The sequence below is a fragment of the Adiantum capillus-veneris genome, chromosome 5, assembly GCF_014529385.1.
Source record: "Adiantum capillus-veneris isolate H3 chromosome 5, ASM1452938v2, whole genome shotgun sequence".
NCBI classification, from domain to species: domain Eukaryota; kingdom Viridiplantae; phylum Streptophyta; class Polypodiopsida; order Polypodiales; family Pteridaceae; genus Adiantum; species Adiantum capillus-veneris.
The window spans coordinates 7,620,033-7,640,568 of record NC_140935.1 but is presented as its reverse complement, the minus strand read 5'-3'; the positions used below and the strand labels follow the sequence as shown (position 1 = coordinate 7,640,568).

Below are 20,536 nucleotides of genomic sequence, written 5' to 3'. Positions count from 1 at the left end.
GAACCTCTTGGAAGAACTCAATTAAAAAGTCTAGCCTCCTCCATACATGCCAAGGCACCTCTTGTCCATCTCATATCAATCTTAAATTGCTTTGCTATTTTCCCTACAGAGCCTTTGAAAAGGAAGCCTTGGAATTTCAATTGTCAAAGCCTTCTGTGATCTCCTTATCGCATCATCTCACCTTTTGAGAGAATCTCCTTTTCTGTACATGTGGGAGTTTCATGCCAACTCCCTTTTTGGTTGGTTTCTTGGAGGATGTAGCTCCTTTATCTCCATTTGAGCTCTCACCTTTATCTCCTTTAGAGATTTCACCTTTGTCTCTTGGTTTGAAATCTCTTGGTGTTCCTTTGACATCTCCTGATTTGACTTCCTCTCTAGGAACCTTCCTTGCAGTATGTTTGGTCTTTGACATATCTAAAGATTATACTTTAAAAAAAAGAAAATATATAGTCGTAGAGTCACTTAAGTTTCTCTTTCAAAATTTAAAGACTATCTTAAACCTTGTTTTCATTCACTTGAAAAGAACACAATCTCAAAGAGTTACATAAAAAATCAAGATCATGTCCTCTCTACGTGAAAATAGTGTAGTGTCTGACTACTCTATTTTTGCTTAAGGAGAACATCATTGCAAAAAAATTTACATAAGCTTTTGTGGTGTTCCTACGCAAATAGTGTAGATGAATACTCTATTTTTGCTTAAGAGAAACACATCCACAAAAAAATTTTACAAAATCTTGTGTGTCCTTTCTATGCAAAAATAGTGTTGTCGTCCACTACATTGTTTTTGCATGGAGAGGACACAATTACCCACAAAAAAAATGTGTCCTCCCTATGCAAAATAAGGGTTGGCATATGCATGTCCGCGGATGCATGTCTGACCACACAAAAAATTAATATAAGCTTTTGTGTCCTTGCTATGCAAAAATAGTGTAATTTTCACGTAGCGAGGACACAACTTGAAAAAAAATATGTGTTGCCAAATTTACAAAGAAAGCATGAAAAAATAAAAAGTTTACCTCACAATAAGAATTCCACAACATCCAAACGAGTAGAGAAAATGAGGAGAAATTATGTTTGTAGAAGAAGATCCGATTCAAATGACCGTGTGGAGCAATAGAAGAAGGTTTGGTACAAATTGACCTTATGGAGCAATATGGAGAGAAGAATGGAGTTGATAAGAAAAAATGGTGAAAAAAATATTGTTAGGGTGCATACGCTTCTATATATAGTAGTGAAAAATTACCTAGGTAAAATTTAAATTGACTTAATTTATGATGCATGATTTAACCATTGTGCACCTGTTCCAAGGTGGATGGTTGAAATATTATTTATAGCTATCAAAGTACTTATAAATGTCATTTTTATCGATCTTTGGCATTTTGTTAAGATGTTTGTCTAGAACTCAAATCTCAAAATGTTGCTGAGAAAGCACAAAGGTATGCGTTTTCTTTAGAATTTTTTTTAAAACATTTTTCTAATGCAATTTGAAAGTGTATCATCCCTACGCAAAATTAATGAGTATGGATGTTTTGTTGATGACGCTGAAATGGCACAGAGATGACACAATGTGAGGGGGAAAAAATTAATATCTCGTTGCTAACGCAAAAACTGAGCACCTGGACATACCTCTGAGTGCTCTATTTTTACATAGCAATGACAAAACCTCTTCCAATGAATGTATATTTTTTTATACATGTCGTTCCTATGCAAAAATAGAGCACCCGATTGCTCTATTTTTGCAAAGCAACGACCAAAAAAAAAATCATGCTAAAAAAAATTTGTATGTTATTACTATGCAAAAATAGAGCACTCGGACATGCATGCGAGTGCTCTATTTTTGCATAGAAACAACAGAACCTCCTCGTTATACAACCTTCTCTAATATGTCGTCTCTATGCAAAAATAGAACACTCGAACAAGCGTCTGGATGCTCTATTTTTGCATCGGGATGATGTTAGCAGCGGCTAACACAGGCTACACTGAATATGTATCAAGCGGGAGATATGCTACGGATGTGACTCACTATTTCCTACTCACTTTGTATAAGTCTTGGGCTCATTGGGAGTTCCAAAGTTGTATATGCTAGCTAGAGGGCTCAAGCTTAAACCCATAGTAGAAGGGACTGTGGTGAAAGCCTTTAAAAGGAAGCCTTTATGCAAGGAAGCTTCATTCTTGAGTATCCACTCTTGAGGATCCACTTTTGAGAGCTCTCTCTCTCTCTCTCTCTCTCTCTCTCTCTCTCTCTCTCTCTCTCTCTCTTGAGTGTTCACTCTATGGATGGCCTAACCTTGAGCTTAATGCCCATGCTTAAGAGGCTAGTACTAATCCATTGTAATTAGAGAAGCTTGATTTATCTAATCCCTATTTTACTCATTAGTCTTATCTTCTCTACATTTCATTATGTCATGAAGTAGTATTACACTCTCATTATTCTAGATTTGAGAGAGGTATGTACTTTTTGCTTTGATTTTAACTCTCTTCTTCCATTAGTATTTCAATTACTTGATTACTTCTCTAATTCTCTTGATTAGTATAGTGTGTGTGCACTCTTGGTCATGTCATTAGAGTTTGTGCCTAATTGTGTGCTTAAGTGTGTGAAGGTTTAAGAGCCTTGAGCTCAATGCCAGTTGTGTGTGATGTGATTAGAGTACCTTGGTTGGCATGTGATGATTGGGAAAGCCAACCTCAATGCAATTAGTGTGTGCTTTGATCATTGATGCTTGTGTTGACTGTGTTCTTGTGACTCCATAAGATTGGCAACTCGGACTTCTGTGGACTTGATGTGTGTAGGAGTTGATTGATTAGTGATTAGAGTATGTTTACAGTTAGTCTTGCCATGGCTAATCTCTACTTGCATTGGTGAGGTATTCTCTTGAATCCTCTATTTCTATTCATCCGATGCTCGTTTTTCCATGCCCTAACCGGGTTGTTGATCCACGGATTGATAATTCTATGTGGGTTGCAATTAGGTCGTTGCTACAACGCCTCCCAACATTTGGTGCCGCTTCCGGGGATTGATAACCTAAGTTAGTGAGTATAGGATGTTTAGAATAGAGTAATTTCCCTACTAATTTCATCGGTTTTTTAGTGTATGTAACTCAATTTTGGTTTGATTTGATGATGTTTGTGCAATAAATTCAAGCTAATTGTTGAGTTATGAATACTCCAAACCCCCAATTTCACTAACTTCTCACTAACCATTGCTAATTTCACTTCATTCCCATGCTAATTGTACTAATTCCATGCTAATTTTTACTAATTTTTGACTAGCTTTGCTAACCTAACCGCTAACATTGAAGTGTAATGAATATCAAATCCCCTTATAAGAGGTGGAATCAATACTTTTATCAAGTTAATTGTGCTAATCCATGCCTAATTTGATGATTTGAGTGTTTGATTTTGGCCTATAATGGTTAATTTTTGGGCTAATTTGGAAGAAGCCACACATGTGTGTGCATGATGGAATCATCGCGTGGAGCAAGGATTAGCTTAGATGCAATCGATTATAAGTGCATTGACCTACTCCATTCAATTTTTGGGTGGTTAATTTGATTCCAATGTGTTGCTAATTCATAGCTAAAATTAGATGTATAAATCAATTGACCTACACTTCGCACCTAATTTGATTGTTTTGGGATGAAATTGATGGTCAATTTTGACTAATGAATGATGTATGTGTCCAAATAATGCTTAATTCTTATCAAGAATTCATGTGTGTGAATAAAAATCATTGTGTGTGTAATGCACCAAAGAGGAAAAAAACTGCCAAAAAATTCAAGTGTGTGTGCATGCATAGAAATTGATGGAATTGATGAAATGTGAGTGTGCAATCATGTAATTGATGTGCATGTTAGGCTAATTCAAAAAATGGATAAGCCTAATTGTCAAAAATTTGGGCAAAAATTGAGTGTGTGTGCCTATCCAAGACCACTTAATTTTCTATAATTGATGGTCAATTAAGGCACCTAAATGATTTTTGATTGTGAAATATGCATGGAAAGTGTGTGCAATCATTAGGTGTAAGCCTAGATACATTGCCAATTGAGCCAAATTTGAACTTTTGTGCTTAATTTTTTAGTGTGTGCATTGCTTGATTGGGTCAAAATAGTGTCATTTTTTTATAAATTGAGCTTTGCATTCTTTAAGCTTGAAGTTTCCCAGGTTCCTTTTTAGGAGAAAAGCCCATAAGTCCTTTGATTCTATGCTCCTCAAAATCCATTTTCCTACCATCATTGTGGAGATCCTGCTCATGTTCAGGAGACCTAGGCCACCATTTAGATTTAGGTAGACAGCAAGTAACCCACGCTACTTTTGGAATCTTTGGGTTATCTAAATCTCCTCCCCACAAAAAAGATATGAACATAGAGACATATTTTTGCAATTGATATTTTGTTGGTTGCCAACAAGACAAAAAGTAAATCAGTGATGGCATAATGTAATGGTTTAGTACAAAAGCCCTGCTGGACAGAGAGATTTAGTGACTTTGCCATCTAAAACTTTTTTGTCTAATCTTATTCAGCACCCAATCCCATCTTTGGTTAAAGGTGAGTCTGAAACCCATAGGAATTCCTAGCAGTTTGAAGATCTGTCCATCTTCAATTTGAGGACACCCTGCTTATGTAACAATTTAAGGTTAGTACCTGTTGAAGCTTTGAAACCTGTTTTTGAATGGTTGATCATTGAACCATTGGCATCAAGAAATTGTTAAGGCAATCCCAAAAAGTTTCCCAAGTCTGAACATTAGTGTGCATTAACGCTTTAGTGTCATCTGCAAACTATTGCAAGCATAGCTTCTTGTTGGTCCCAGGGATATCAATCCCTTTAATTTTACCTGCTTCAATGGCATCTTTAACCAACCAACCCAAAGCATCAGAACAAATGGCATAAAGCAAAGGACATCCCTGTCTAATAGACCTCAGGGTGATTGATTAAGTTTCCCATTTATGGACAATTTAGCCAAAGCATTACCAAAGAATAATTGAATGACTTTGATAAAAATTTTGCCAAAGCCAATGTTATACAAAGATTGGAGGATGAAATCCCATTCAATCCTATCATATGCCTTGTCAAAATCAATATTAAAAAACATGTAGATCTTTTCAGTGTCATCTGCATAGTCTATAGCTTCCCACAATGTGATAATAGCATCCAGGAAAAATCTAATCTTAATGAAACCTTTTTGCTTAGTAAGAATAATATCATGCATTATAGAATTGAGTCTCCTTGGTAGGGCTAGGCAAAAACCTTGTAGGCAGAAGTCAAACAGGTAGCCGGCCCCAATCCCCCCCCCCCCCCCCCCCCCCCCCCCCCATGTATGAGCTTGATAACCCCAGTGTTAATGATAAACCTCATTGGAAAAACCATCTATGCCAAGGGATTTTCCAGCCTAAAGAGCGTCAATAGTGCTTTCCAATTCTCCATCTGTGAGAGGATGGTCCATCATTTTGTCCATGGATAGGTGTAACTTCTAGGTTGTCTTTACGAGAGTGAACAACATTGCCATTTTGATCCTTTAATAATAGGATGAAATCTTTAATCTTCTTTCTTTTGAGAAGATTAAACATGCCTTTGTCTAGAGTATCGATTTTGTCTACCCAATATTCTCTGATCCACATCAAAGAAGCCTTTGCAACAATGAGCTCTTCTCTTCTAAGTTGATCCTTAAGCTCAATGAGGGTTGGGGGGGGAGTAAGTCAAGGAGAATCCTTTGGGTATCTTTGACAGTCTTGTCCCAAGCTTTAGAGACAGAGGGATAACTACTGAAAGCTGAGTCAAAAGCCTCATTAACCTTTAACTTGACACAATAGATAGAAAGAAGGGATTGATCAAAGTGGGGCTAGCCTGCCTTGTACCTACAAGCATCCTTATGGAATTCAAAGAGCACAGGGGCATGATCACACAAAAGCATAGAATTTTCTTTCCAACAATTGACTTGCCAAAAATCCTATAGCAGATCAACATTTATGTAAATCCTGTCAAGCCTTGTTGCTCTAAAACAATTACCTTGTTGTCTGTTTGACCACGTGAATCCAGTATTTTGAGAGATATCTAGCAACTTTTGATTATCCAACATATCTTCCCACATGATCTTTTTTTATCCTCCTATGACCTGACCAAGCTTGTTCCATTTATCCTCAATCGTTTTCACCATGTTGAAATCACCTATAATCATGCCTAGTTTAGGCAAATTGGCTATCTCTGACCAAGATGTAGTCCTATCTGAAATTGAGTAGGGGCATATAGGGAGACTATAGTAAAGTTAAGGGCCACCTAATAGAGAAAGCAACCCAACAGTTGTTAGAAGACATGTGAAGTGCAGTAACCAGAGAACTGTATTTCTCGGCCATTGCAATAGCAACTCCACCCTTAACGCTTCCATGCTCAATGGTAAACCACTTCAAATTTGACCCAATTCTGAGAAGATTGGTGTTTGGGGCATTACCAGAACCTTTTCACTCTTGTGAACACACAATGCAAGGTTTACAATTAGAATCACCAATCCATTGCTTGATCACATGAGACCTAACTAGATCAGTTATCCCTTTGCAATTCAAAGTAAACCTAGTAGGTCTCCCCAATCTCGGAAAAATGAAATCCTTTCAAAACATCTTAAATGTATAAATAAAGGGTGAGTTTAGGAAATGAAAAGACCTATGGAAATGGAAAGTCAAAAGGCTCTTGGTGTCCATATAAAGAGATGGTCGAGTGCACATTTATACATATGTGGTTTTCTTTTGCTTATTTTTCTGTTAGCGTTTCCTTCTATGTATAGTGTGTCCTTCCATTATATAGGTAGTGAATATATTTTGTTTGAAGCCATTAGGAGAGAAAGAAGAAGAAAAAGAAGAGATTTAACGTCGTAGGAAACTATCCCAAGAGACCTTAAAGATATATCCAACGAGGAGAGTTGAACTCAAGACCTGTTAGTCAAGAGAGAAATGGCATAACCAATCTACCACACTTGGGTGATAGAAAGGTTATACCATTTTCCTCTTTTTATTAGCACACACACACCAGAGAAGAAGAGTATTTTAACGTCATAGGAAACATATCCCAAGAGACCTTAAAGATCTATTCGACAAGGAGAGTTGAACTCAAGACCTATTATTCAAGAAGGAAATAGCATAACCAATCTACCACACTTGGGTGATAGAAAGGTTATACCATTTTCCCCTTTTTATTAGCACATACACACACACCCACACACACACCCAAGAAGAAGAGTATTTTAACGTCATAGGAAACTATCCCAAGAAACCTTAAAGATCTATCCGACGAGGAGACTTGAACTCAAGACCTATTATTCAAGAGGGAAATGGCATAACCAATCTACCACACTTGGGTGATAGAAAGGTTATATCATTTTCCTCTTTTTATTAGCACGCGCGCACACACACACGAGAAGAAGAGTATTTTAACGTCGTAGGAAACTATCCCAAGAGACCTTAAAGATCTATCGGCGAGGAGAGTTGAACTCAAGACTTGTTATTGAAGAGGGAAATGGCATAACCAATCTACCACACTTGGGAGAGCAATAAATAAGGGGAGGACAATTCATTTTTTACTGCTTTTAAGTGGTTTTGCCAAAGAAACAGATGCACGGTTAGGACCCTTAGAGGCCTCCTTCTTCCTCTTTGATTTAGCTACTGAGGGTTGTGACAGTCTTTCTACTTCAGCTTGAGTCATGAAAATGTCGACATAAGGAGTGGGGGAGCTGTCAACCTTTGCGTTTAAAGTTGCATCATGCTCTTCTAGCTGCTCTTCAAAGGAAGGATTATCTTTGAGATGAGGATTAGGAAGTTGGGAATTAGGAATTGTATCTTCCTCTGAATCAAAAGAGGATAAGTTTGACATTCCTCCATCTCTCTTTATGGGACTACAGGAGGGATCTTCTCTAGGATCCTCAGCCTGTTGCTCCACTACTTTTCCTTTTTGAGATAGGTTCTGGGACTGATTCTGATGTAGATTCTAAGGAGTACCTTCTGGTCCTGCATGTTGATCCTGTGATAGCTCTTCATCCTCTTTGTCCTTTGGTTCCTCTAAGTCATAATTGAAAGGGTCAAATACATTTTCCAAAGAAGGACTGTAGTTGAACTTGTTCTTACAAGGATGGACTAGAGGAGGGATCTTCTCAACGTGTTGCTCCACTTCTTTTCCTTTTCGAGATAGATTCTGGGACTGATTTTGATATTGATTCTGAGGAGTACCTTCTGATCTTGTGATAGCTCTTCATCGTCTGGTTCCTCTAAGTCATAGTTGATAGGGTCAAAATACATTTTCCAAAAAAGGACAGTCACTAAACTTGTTCTTACAAGGGCTAGCTTTAGGGTTTTTGACTCTTCTTGCGAAATATGTTTTTGGTACTGACTGAAACCTTTGTTTTTGTCATGTGGAGGTTCTTCACCAGTTGGGACAATTTTCATCTCAGGGCAATCTTTAATGTAATGCCCCTATAAGTTCTTGGGCGAGTTCTTGTAAGCAACCCTTTGTAAATGGAAAAATCTACATGTGCAATCTCTGAAAGGCACATCAATCTTCAACTACTCGTGAATGTCTCAACAATTGAGGATCCCATCTAGGATTTATACTTTCCCTAGCCCTTTGACCCAAGACTTTACCTACCTAGCTCCCCACATTTTTGAGCCATGGGTAAACCTCTATGGGAAGGTCAGGGAAGTCTACCCGGACTGGCACTTTAGTAGGTCTCGGCCCCCTAGAATTGAACTCAGGGTGCCAGCTTTAACACAGTCATAGGGGTTTTTATAATAATCCATTGGCCATGTCTTACAACTTGTAGGGCAGTATTGGAATCTTCAAAAAAGAATAGATAATAGTTGTTATGTAAGTATTGAACCTTGAAACCTTAATGTTCTTATTAGACCCATTGCTGAGCTATCCATGTCTTCAGTGTTTCTAGAGAAGGCCTGATTCCATGGCAGAGACCAATTACAACCCTCTGTTGCAATTGAGTGTGCCACATCTCAAGTTCTTAGTAGGTATAGCTACTCCCTCGTCATCAATGGAAGGATCTCCTATCTCAGACGTATCCTCCCTATCAAGAATGTCCTGATCAAGAGCAACCCCCTGTTCATTAGGAACCCCTATCCTAGGGCTCTCTATTGGAACAATCATCAGAAGCATTTACTTTCATTCCTCGAATAGGCCAAAGACCCGAGGATGAAACAGAGAGACCTTACCTGCTGATTCAATAGGACCAGGGGATTCATGCACAATACTGGATCCCCTTGAATGTTGATAGCAGAGAGGAACATGGCGAGACAACTATAGAAGGTGCTCTATTCAGAAAATTATAAGCGAAGCGGTTTCTCCCTGCAAAGGCCTGAGGTGTAGGATTAGGGTTAGCACGGATGTGAGAAGAGACTAAGCCATTCCTAAGAGCTTCCTGCAGCTCCATTGTTCCTCCCTTCCCAAGGGTGGTGCAAGCGAAAAGAGGAAAGGAGACCTAGTCGGAGCGTGGTTAAAGGGAGTGAACAGGGCCATTATGGTGACGAGACCTCTACAATTCGTATTGTGCATTCGCCGCCACTCCTCTACCTCACTCCATTTTTGTGAAACTTTTGCAGACAGATCTTGTGGCTTTTGCTACATCACTGCTAATGTTTGGGTTTCTATGGCTAGGAACATTCACAGCCACAGATTGGGAGTGATTAGTGCCTGTCCACTGGTACATAAGGCTGATGCATGTGCTTGCCCTACCCATGTTTTGGAACCCTGCCAGTGCATTCCAAAAGACAACAAAAGCTCCTCATAAAGCACTTGTCGCATCGAAGCAGCACGCCCCAGTTGCCTTATACAGAGATAGTAAATTGACTTGCACATATGTACGCACTTGATGAACCCTGCCCAAGCTTCAGAACTCCCATGCATGTCTCTTCAATCTCATCCAACTCCTCCTTCCTGTTCTCAACCTACAAGCCCCTTCAACAGCCATCGTCTACTTTCATGCTCTCCCTTTAAGATCACCCTTGCAATAACTCGCCAGCGCTTCTTTTTAGCGATACTTTTCAATGTGAGCTTCCTCGGGGAATTTCACCCTCATTCACATTATTTTCAGTGTCATCAAGGTGGCCAATTGTGGTAGCAGCATTCAGGAAAACACTGTAAGGTAAAGGGACTCGGTCTGACTGCGCTTCAAGCTCTTCAATTAATATGGGTGCTCTTTGGTGGCAATGGTAGGCAATGCCTCAAGCTTGAGGTCAAAAGGAGAAGCACCACAGTACTCACATGGAGCACGATGCAACAACGCAACAGAAATAGCCACAAGACTATGATGAGCAAGGAAAAAGACCAGCACTGTGGGTGCTTTGAATATCTTAATTTGAGGAGAGTATGCAGTCACAATATATACAACCCAAGATGGTGGACCTCAGGCAATGCTTCACTCTATTATTAGGTTACCAAAGTATCTTACCACTACCAGAATATGTGAAGTCGCTCATTAAAGCAGACTCTGAACTACAATCTGTTTTCAAAGGGGTACTTACAGATGCTTGTTACAAGGAATTCTCTTTCTTTTTTTTGTTTGGGGGCGGGGGGGGGGGGGGGGGGGGGTGTTGTTGATTTGTAAACGGTAGTGAATCTGCTTATTCATACCATCCATTCCTAAATTGAAGACATTGACCAAATGCACATGCTCAGTCCCATCTCTTCAAACATGACATCAGAGTAGCATAGACAACATTAATCAATCATTTGTAATCTGTTATCTTCCGTTGCTGCTTACTACTAATATTGCTTCCCCTTCCACCTTTTCTCTTCAATTGGCCTGCTGCATTGACATCTTCACTTTGTAACTTGCCTTCCAGCTCCTCCTTCAAGGAACTGAGATGCCCTTCAGATGGTTGACCTTCAGTCTCCTTATTCAGCGCATACGCAGCACCCATCATGTCCCGACATTGCTTGTTAGCAATGCTATGATCCACCACTGCAACATATAAATGTTGGTATAAAACAACACAGCACTTGGATATCACGAGGCAAAACTAAACTTGTGAAAGCCATTTCCAGCTACAGTTAAAAGCTCTTGCAGAGCAAAAAATCATACCTGGTTTAGGGTAATCTTTTCCAATTATGCACCCTGCTTTTCTCTGGACCTCCAATGGAGCAGTCCAAGGCTCATATATATAAGCTTTGGGCATGTCTGGAAATAGATTGAATTCACAGCTAGTAAACATCTGCCTCATTCAAGACACTCCAAAGAGCTTCAATGACCAAACAGAATTAAAAAAGAGAGCAGCTCAGCATCCAGGGCCTTTTCACCTTTTAATATCGGAAGAAAATGGCGGATGTACTTCCCTTCTGGATCGTACTTCTTACCAAAAGTTATTGGTGAATATATACGATGGTACTGCAGATTCACAACGGGGCATAAATTATTACACTTCTGTCAGCAATAACAACGGAGCTGACATTGACCTAGACATATACATTCGGGGGAAATCACTACCTTCGAGTAGAATATCAATTATAACAGAACACCAAGAGGGATGTAGACTCTACATTCTACCAAAGCAAGTCCCAAAATGGCCCAAACATATAAGGGTAGTGAACACTTCCATGTCTACATGAATTCAAGAAAGCCCAAATTCACCGTTAAGGGAAATGGTTATACATCAATGGTCGTAATAATCCACAATAACACTGGAGTCCCCTGGAACACTACACACAGCCAGTCTCCGTTAGAAAGTACAAAACACTGGAGGCAAAAAGGTTAGGTATACATCAAGGAGCGCTTGAGAGGCATGTGGGAGGAATTAAGATAAGGAGGAATGTAACGGCAGATGATACACCCTTGATCTAATCTGAAGAATACTGCAACAAAAGACCAGCATCTGTCACAAACTGCTGTCGTGTCAAGCCATTGAGGAACGACCCAGGAAATCAAGAGCTCCAATCTGGATTGAGAAAACTAATTGTCCCTTGGATTGTCCCTCAGAATGACACTCGGAGATATACGGTAATCACAGACAATTACTTTCTTTCAAGAAGGGGAGATGTCAAACTACTGACGTGTCAAGCCACTGAAGAACAGAGCCAACCTCCAGATCCCAGTCTAGGGGCCTAAACCCTAGAAGAATCACAACTAGCAGAAGTTCTCACCAATTACAAATTCCCGGCGAATGGGGCAAACTCATTAAGTTTTACCAACTTATGAGACCCCGTTTGATGGGGGCCCAAGTCACTAGAAATAAAGCCGGTACACAAAACACACTCAAATTCTTGCATAGAAGATGATGACGTGGCAAATGTACGGACGCCCGCAGTTTGCGATGATAGTGCCACGTGGCAACATGTACGGATTTCCGCGTTTTACACAGCATGTGCTGACATGGTAGTTGTACAGATTTCCGTAATTTGCGATGGCAACCCTTTTAGCATTTGGGCTAGATGCTTTTAGAGTTTGAAGCTTTTTATGTAACCGCTTTTCAAGGCAAGAGCCTTTAAATATGTGCACAACGCTCATTCTCTAGCACTCTTCTGGGTGAAGGGGCAGAGCCTGAGTACCGGCATTGTACCGAGTTCAAGTAATATAAAGAAATACAGAAAGGGGCGCCAAGGTTTGGGGCCAGTGCTCTCTTGGGGTGGATTTTGCCACTCTACGTCTTGTGTGTCCTGCATCTCTTTCAATTCAATTGTTATTGAAGTGCTAAAAGTCTATCCAATCTGTTCTTTTCTATTGGCACGTGGTGCCCGTCCCGTGACAGCATCTAAGGAAGGATCTCCGTGACGAAGTACAAAGCAACGGAGGCGAAAAGGTTAGATATACATAAAGGAGGGCTTGGGAGGCATGTGGGAGGACGGATGGTGGCTATGGTCGGGTGGTTTGTTCGATGCGTATCTGTAGGCGGTCTGTTTAGCCGGGAGATCCTCCCTCCTCGTACGTTTCAAAAAGGAACCCTTGAGCACAGTTTGGAGCACTCATCTTGAGCAAAGTTCAACATTCATTCCGTTGCACCTTACACTCTGCTTATCACGAGGACGTGGCAATTGGTTTGTCACGAGGACGTGGCAACTGCTAACCTTAGTTGTTGGTTTCTTTCCAATGATTTTCGTTTAAATTTTTGAGATCCTCCTTTTGAAGTTACAAATGGTCGGACATTGTACGGACAATGTGAATGGTAGTTTCACCAGCAGATAGGAGTTGGTCATCATTGGAACTCGTAAAGTAAAAGGATGTCTAGACTCAATTCAAGATCATGTAGGTCTCCCCGACGCACTTAGCAAGTTGGTGGATACTAGGAAGTGAACTCAATAAAGGCATAAAGTCAAGGTGGGATCACCAAAGGAAAGTATCCGACAGTTGGGCCACATTGCATTTTTGGATGTGGTCCCAATGGGGATAGATGGTCAGAAGACGAGTGGGAGCCTAACAGAAGCATCTCCTAAAAATTAGGAAATTGCTATTTTGGGGCACGAGTCTGTTCGCGTCATTAGCTTTAGAATGACAAACAAGGGGAACATTTTATTACTCTGCTGCAAAGTCAACTGATGCACCAATTGAGAGATTTTTAAGCAAGAAGCCCAATGCGGGGAAATTGCATGCATGAGTGCCAAGTGGCACTTTTTGGCCAATTTACCAAGTCTAGGAGAACAGAACTCGTAAACTGAGTTTTTGGAGCAGTTTTGGAGGCTGACAACTCTGATTTTCAGCCATTTCTCTCCATTTTTGAGCTTCCCATGACTTTACCTAGAACCAAGGAGCTCATTTTCAGCATTGGAAGGCATCAGATACGTGTTTACAAGGCTGTTTTGCTACGTTTTCAGCGATACGCAGGTTTTGGCAACCATGGAAATCTTCCCTATTGCATCTATTTGTTCATAGATGCATTACAGGTCAAGCACAGAAGAGGGGGCGCTCGATTTATGATGGGGGGATACTTCATTGAGAACCTGTCACAAGTTAAGAGCTATTGATTGCAAGCTTTCCCTCTCATGTATAGTGTGGTGCAAGAAGTCATGTCCTACACACCTCACGTTGCTCTCTCTCTTCCCTTGTAGCCCGGATAATGTGTCGTGCTCTCTACAGTGTGGGTGCCCCTCAGTGCAATGTGCGTGGCAATCTCACTCAAACAAATGGAAACTCTCTCAAACAAAATGAAACACAAAAACAATGGATAACAGCAGAGACACAACAGTGGACCAGAACATGTGGACTCGACTAGCTCAAAGAACCATGTACAGACTCTGGCGTGGCAGCACCCTCAGCTCCAGCCCAAGACTCACAGGTACAAATGGGGTGTCGAGGCTCAGATGTGCAGGGATGGTGAAGCAGTGCTCTGTGTAAAACTCTCTCTAGACGACTACGTACCAGATAATCCAACTGACCCAAAACGACTACTCATATGTACAACCATAAGAGCCACCAACGGCCCATAAATGTCCAGCCAACTAAGTCTATCTCCAAACTGAGTGGTGGTGGTGACCTGGCCACGATGTCCACTAGACCACCGTAGGTACCCAGCCACGTGTCACTCCCAGCCCAAAGGGTCCGTCCAATGTGAACCAGACCAACTGTAGCTAATTGTCCAACTACCTGTCCTGTGAAGTGACATTGTAGCCCTGCTACAGGTTGCCCGCCACAAGACCGCTCACCGTCTCGCTGAGAGGAAGACTGAAACTGTGAAAGAAAACTACTAGTATGTACAATGGTGAGTTCCTGAATCTGTCATCCAAGAGATAGAGTGGTGGCCACTGCTGCATCCGAAGTATCAGCCTCTGGAGGTGGAGCCATCAAATCGATTGTGAGGCTTTGCTGTATGCGAGCTCTCCTGTCAGTAAGTGTGTTTCCTGAGAAATGACCAGCCACCTGCTGCTGAGCAGATGGTAGCACCTGTCCTGTATTGTACTGAGGGCGTCGAGTAACACAGCCATGGCGATGTGCTCCAGCAACTCCATCACAACAAGTCATATTTTGCATCTGAGGCAATGGTGAAGATTGAAACCCCTGAGGAGGAGGATACTGTTGTTGTTGTTGTTGTTGATTGTAGTACTGAACGGGAACTGGAGTCTGTGAGTAAAGTCCCATAAACTGCTGAGAAGGACCCGTTACTGCATGTTGCACTGGTGTACCTATTCCAGTCCACCCATATCCCATACCCATCATCGTAGGCTGCGTTGCCCTATTTTCTTGTAACAGCAATTCTCTAAATCCTTGTAGTTGATTCTCAAGGACACTAATCACTTGAGACTTTAACTTCAAGGCCTGCTGGAGTGCGAAAATAGTGACATCCCTATCCGCGATGGCGCTCTCAACAACCTTCAGAGCTCCCTCCATAGCTGTGTAAGTAGCTGCGTGACATTGGTGTGTGGCTACTAAACGCTCTGCACCCAGCTCAATGGTGGCAATGGCTTGCCTAGACTCCTGCAATATATCCTCAGATAGCCGAAAAAATGATGTAGAGTCCGATCCTGTAGAAGGTCCTATAACACTGTCAGAGTGAAGAGAGCTCGAGAGTGGTACAATTGGTGGGACTGGTGTGACAAGTGGCACTGCTCGCGGTGGACTAGGCGCATCCCTCTCTGTCGAAGTAGAGATGGTAGGAGTGGTTGCCGCAGGACTAGGCATAGGAGAAGAAGCAACTACCACTGGGACGTGTGAGCTAGTCACTGTGGTAGGGGTAAAAATAGCAGCAGTAGAGAGAGGAACACACACTGTAGAAGCCACAGCTGTGACATGCATAGTGTGATCTGGACCACCTGAACTTACCATCGAATCAATAGCGACCGTATGCGAGGAACGTCGAACTGGCTGCTTCACTCCAAGCTGTTGGCTTTCCAAAACTGGCAGGGATACTAAAGATTCTATTGTGTCCTTCACTACCTTTGCTCTCTTTTTCTTTGGCTTTTCAGATAGATCCATTGTTTGTTCAATATCTTTCCCTTTTCCCTTAGAGCCTTTACGCTGCATCGCCGCATCCACATCCATAGGACTAACAGGTATATTAATGACCCAAGCCAACATCGGAGCTGCGAAGCATTGAAAGCTAGATTGCACAGATTGCACCTAAGCTCTGAATCTTTTTGCCCGCGACTGTAGAGAGGTAAATAAAATTTGATGAAAGCCACACGGGATGGTGTGGATGAGGCAATATAGGCCTTCGCAGTGCGAGAATATAGTAGGCACGTCACATCTGGCCTTGCCCTTGCTGACTTTAGGATCTCTGACCAAAAAGTAATACTGGAAAATAGCCCAGAGCTGTTTATTCCTTGCATAGTCAACATGATGCGTACTGAGTAGCTCTTTGCATGCCTCGATTGTCGCATCTTTCGACAGTTGTGAATAGGTGCGCGTATCCGGTTTTACTGTAGGAAAGGTTGTCATCCCCAAAGCGTTACCTATTCGTGTAGCAGTCAGTGGGTGTCCTCTGACTTAGGGAAAAAACTTGAGGAGTGCATGCACCATATCCATGGGAATATCCGAAGGCAGATCGGTGTCTGCTAATGCTGACAGACCTAGCTTGTGTAGCTGGTCTTTTGATAAGACTTCTCGAAGCGACGGATGAGGCTGCTACAGATGGAAGTTCAGTGTGAACTTGGTTTGGGTCTTGGAAGAAGGAGGCCGAGGAATTTGATGACTCAATACCTGCATGATGATTTTTCTCTTCTTCTGGTTCTTTACAACTTCTTCTTCTTCATCATCCTCTTCCTCTTCCTCTTCCTCTTTGCTAGAAGATTCTGAGTCGGAAGCAGAGCTTGAGTCGGACACCTTGTAATTTTCATCACTATGATCAGTGGAGGAAACATCGGTGAGGCCATGGCTAGAGGTATCCACATCCTCTTCCTCTGCAGAACTTTGGGATGTCTCAGTTGGCCTCTCTGGAGAGAGAGCTTTCTTCTTCCTTACTTGTTTGCTTGTACCAACCATCACTCGGTCAATGTGCAGTGTGCAAGGTGAACTCTGGAATGCCCAGATGGAACGCCCAGATGCAGAGATGAGAGATGTAGCGCTGTAGTCGGAGTATCCTGTTTTCCAAAAGCTGTACTTGGAAAGGCTTGATTAAGCAAGAAGGGAGAAGCCTATACTTTCAAAAAAGCGCTAGCCTGTACTTTCAAAAAAAACGCTGGCCTGTACTTTCAAAAAGCGCTTGAAAAAGCAAAGCTGACAATCAAGCTAAGCGATCCCAAAGCTGACGATGCTTTCAACAAAGCGATGGATGAGTTTGGGCGAGGGGATTTGGGTAGGGTAAGGGCGAGGGAAGTAAGGCGGGGGTTGGGTTGGGTAGGGGCGAGGGTTGCAAGAAGAGGGTAGGGGCGAGGGCTTTGGGTGGAGAGGGGCGAGGGGATGAGAGTGGATATGGGCGAGTGTATGTGTTGCAAATAACACTGAGGATAGAAACAATTAGAGGAGTGACTGATTAGAGGAGGAGTGACTGGACTGTAGAAGTTCCCGATAATACCCAATTACCAAGAGGATTTAGTCGAGAAAAGATATCTTAGAGGAAAGGCGGAAACTTACAGACATAGCAAAAACTGAGACAATAACAGAACATCCATTCTGGTGGAAAGCTAGTGGGGAGGTGAGCAGAACTGAGACAGTAACAGAACACCCGTTCTGATGGAAAGATTGTGGGGGGAGAGAGATGGGACATAGAACCTACAGATGGCAGAATAGTTGCATACCCTTTACTCAGAGGAGTAATAGCACTTGATTCTGGAGCCATTTACCAGTGGCAAAGGGACGCCTTCCAAAGTGACTAACTGGACAGCCCCCTGTGGCAAAATCTCTTGTACTCTGAAGGGCCCTTGCCAAGTTGGAACCAGCTTCTTTGCTTTTTTCAAATATTTTGCCTGATAGAGTAGCACCAGTGTGCCTTGCGTTATTTTCGGCTTTCTGAGGTGGCGATCATGCCACGCTTTGCGACGAAGTTGCTCCGCTTGCAGAGCATGTGAAGCTAAACGGCGGCTTTCATCCAATAAGGTGAGACGAGATATAGAAGCAGATTCCATGCCCCAACTTGCACGCAGACTGCCCACCCTAGGGGATCCGGAGTTGAACTCAAATGGAGCTATGGCTTCCAAACCGAAAGCGAGTTGAAAAGGCGTTTGATTCGTTGTTGCTTTGAAAGATGTACGGTTTGCCCAAAGAGTGCAGTGCACAGCCTGAGCCCACGATGCTGGATGGAGATGACATGCTTTCCGCAGTAGAGCGATCAAAACCTTGTTGGTGCTCTCGGCCTGCCCATTGGCTCTAGGGTAATAAGAGCACGACTTGCGATGAAAAATCTTGTAATTGGCCAGCAAATTTGAGATCATGTCATTGACAAAATGACTGCCCCTATCACTTGTGATCTCTAAGGGACATCCAAATCTGCATAAAATAGTTTCATATAAAAATTTGGCTACTGTATTGTCAGTGCAATCTACTGTCGCCAGTACCTCTGCCCACTTTGTCGCATAGTCTATAGCCACTAGCAGATATTTGCGATTACTTGGTTGAGCCGGGGGATATATTGGACCCACAAAGTCCAAGCCCCATCTCTCAGAAGGTAGCCACGCCATCGAGACCTGCAGAGGACGGTTGGATTGCTTACTTGGCTTCGGCCCACAGCGCTGACACACATCACAGACCTTAGAATATGCTATTGCATCCTTAAAAACGTAGGGCCACCATTGACCACTCTGTAGAATCTTCTGGGCGATGATGTGACCAAGGTAATGGCCACCAGTGGGACCATTGTGGGCATCCTCCAGAATATGCTCCACCTCATGAGGCGAGACACAGCGCTTCAGAACACCATTTGGTCCCGATTTGTAGAGCTGGCCCCCAATCAGAGTGAAAGGCTTGGACTTCAACAGCAATCTCCTCTTCTACAGTGGAGATGCCTTCTCTGGGTACGACCCAGTAGATAGAAATGTAGGACCTCGCCGTACCATTCCGGTGTTGTATCGATTTTAAAAAGACTGCTATCTGGAAAGTCATCCGCAATCCCGATAGCTTCTTCACCTGTGTGAATGCGAGAGAGGTGGTCAGCCATTACATGATGCTTACCAGGACGGAGTACCACTTCAAAGTCAAACTCTTGGAATAGGAGGAGACATCGCCATACTCGACCTGCGACCTGTGGCTTATTAAGCAGATAGCGCAAGGCATGGTGATCATTAAGCAGATAGCGCAAGGCATGGTGATCAGTAATAATTGTGAAGTGGACCCCTAGCAAATAGTGACGAAATTTTTGCAGAGCATACACTATAGCCAAACCTTCCCTCTCTGTGGTGCTATAGTTGCGCTCTGCTTTGGTGAGTAAGCGACTTGCATAATGTACATGGCGATCCAAGTTGAACTCTTTGCTAGGCGGAGTCAGCACAGCACCCATAGCCAGCAGACTGGCATCTGTATGCACATGAAAAGGTAGGGCCCAATCCGGGGCAACTAGAATAGGCGCTTCAATGAGGCGTTTTTTGAGGTATGCAAATGCTTCGGCCTCAGGTGTTGGCCACTGGAAGGGAGCAGCAGCACTAGTGAGCCAGGTCAATGGTTGAGCCACCTGTGCATACATACGTATAAACCTGCGATGATAGCCGGTGTGGCCCACAAAGCTCTGAACACCTTTGGGATTTATGGGAGGAGGTAACTTCAAGATGGCCACTATCTTCTCTGGGTCAGGTGCTAAACCTTGAGCAGACACCACATGGCCCAACAGTGTGCCCTCTGTGACCAAAAAATGACACTTGTTCGGATTGAGCTTCAAACGTGCCTCTCTGCACCTGAGGAAGACTGCAGAGAGCTGAGCAAGATGCTCCTTTAGATTTTCTATTGGGGTCGAACATTGAGCACCCGAGAAGGTGGAAAAGTCGTCCATGAATATGCGAAGGTGATCAGTAAGCAGAGGACAAAAGATAAGACTATGCGATTGAAAGAAGGCCAAAAGACATTCTAGTGTAGATGAAAATACCCCAAGGAGTCACAAAAGCTGTTTTGATTTGGTCGTAAGGATGTATTCCTAATTGATTGTAGCCGCTGAACCCGTCCATAAAACTATACAGTACATGGCCAACGACATCTTCGAGGACTCTCTCAGTAAAAGGTGTCGGAAATCCATCCGGGATTGTGACCTTATTCAGAGCCCGGTAGTCGACGCAAACTCGAATTTTATTGGACTGCTTCTTTGGGGCAATAACCATAGGGGACAACCATTCAGAGTGCTCTACTGGTACAATAATACCTGCTTCTTGCATTTTTTCCAACTCGATTTTGATTGCTTCTGCATACTTGGGATTCAGTTTGTAAGCCCATCCTCTGGCCGGCTTAGCCCCCTCAACCAGAGGAATTGTGTGGACTCCTAGCTCTGCTGGGATTCCTTCCAAATCGTGGTAAGACCAAGCAAACACGTCCTTGAAAGAGCGCACGAAAGAGATTACCAAGTCGAGTAGAGCGGGGTGATCCCATAACCAAGTGGCTAATAAGATGGGCTGATGGTTGTCAGGGCCGCCTAGGTTGACTTCTCTGACTGGGTCAGGCGGTGCAGTGGGCGAGGCTACGTCAGGGGGAGAAGACCGTGCCGCCTCTGTTAGCTTT

At 42.7% G+C, this 20,536-nt stretch overlaps 1 protein-coding gene across 2 annotated transcripts in view; it reads right to left on the bottom strand.

The window, feature by feature from the left end:
- Positions 1-10,292: 10,292 nt before the first annotated feature.
- Positions 10,293-20,536, bottom strand: part of UVR3 (DNA photolyase family protein) — a 39,621-nt gene continuing 29,377 nt past the window's right edge. For both annotated transcript variants that reach the window (XM_086511960.1, XM_086511961.1), the window contains 3 exons: positions 11,281-11,368; positions 11,066-11,161; positions 10,293-10,945 (listed from right to left, as the gene is read on the bottom strand). In XM_086511960.1, coding sequence (XP_086368086.1) covers positions 10,710-10,945; positions 11,066-11,161; positions 11,281-11,368 — 420 coding nt within the window. In that variant the 3' untranslated portion in view covers positions 10,293-10,709. The remainder of the gene's footprint in view (positions 10,946-11,065; positions 11,162-11,280; positions 11,369-20,536) is intronic.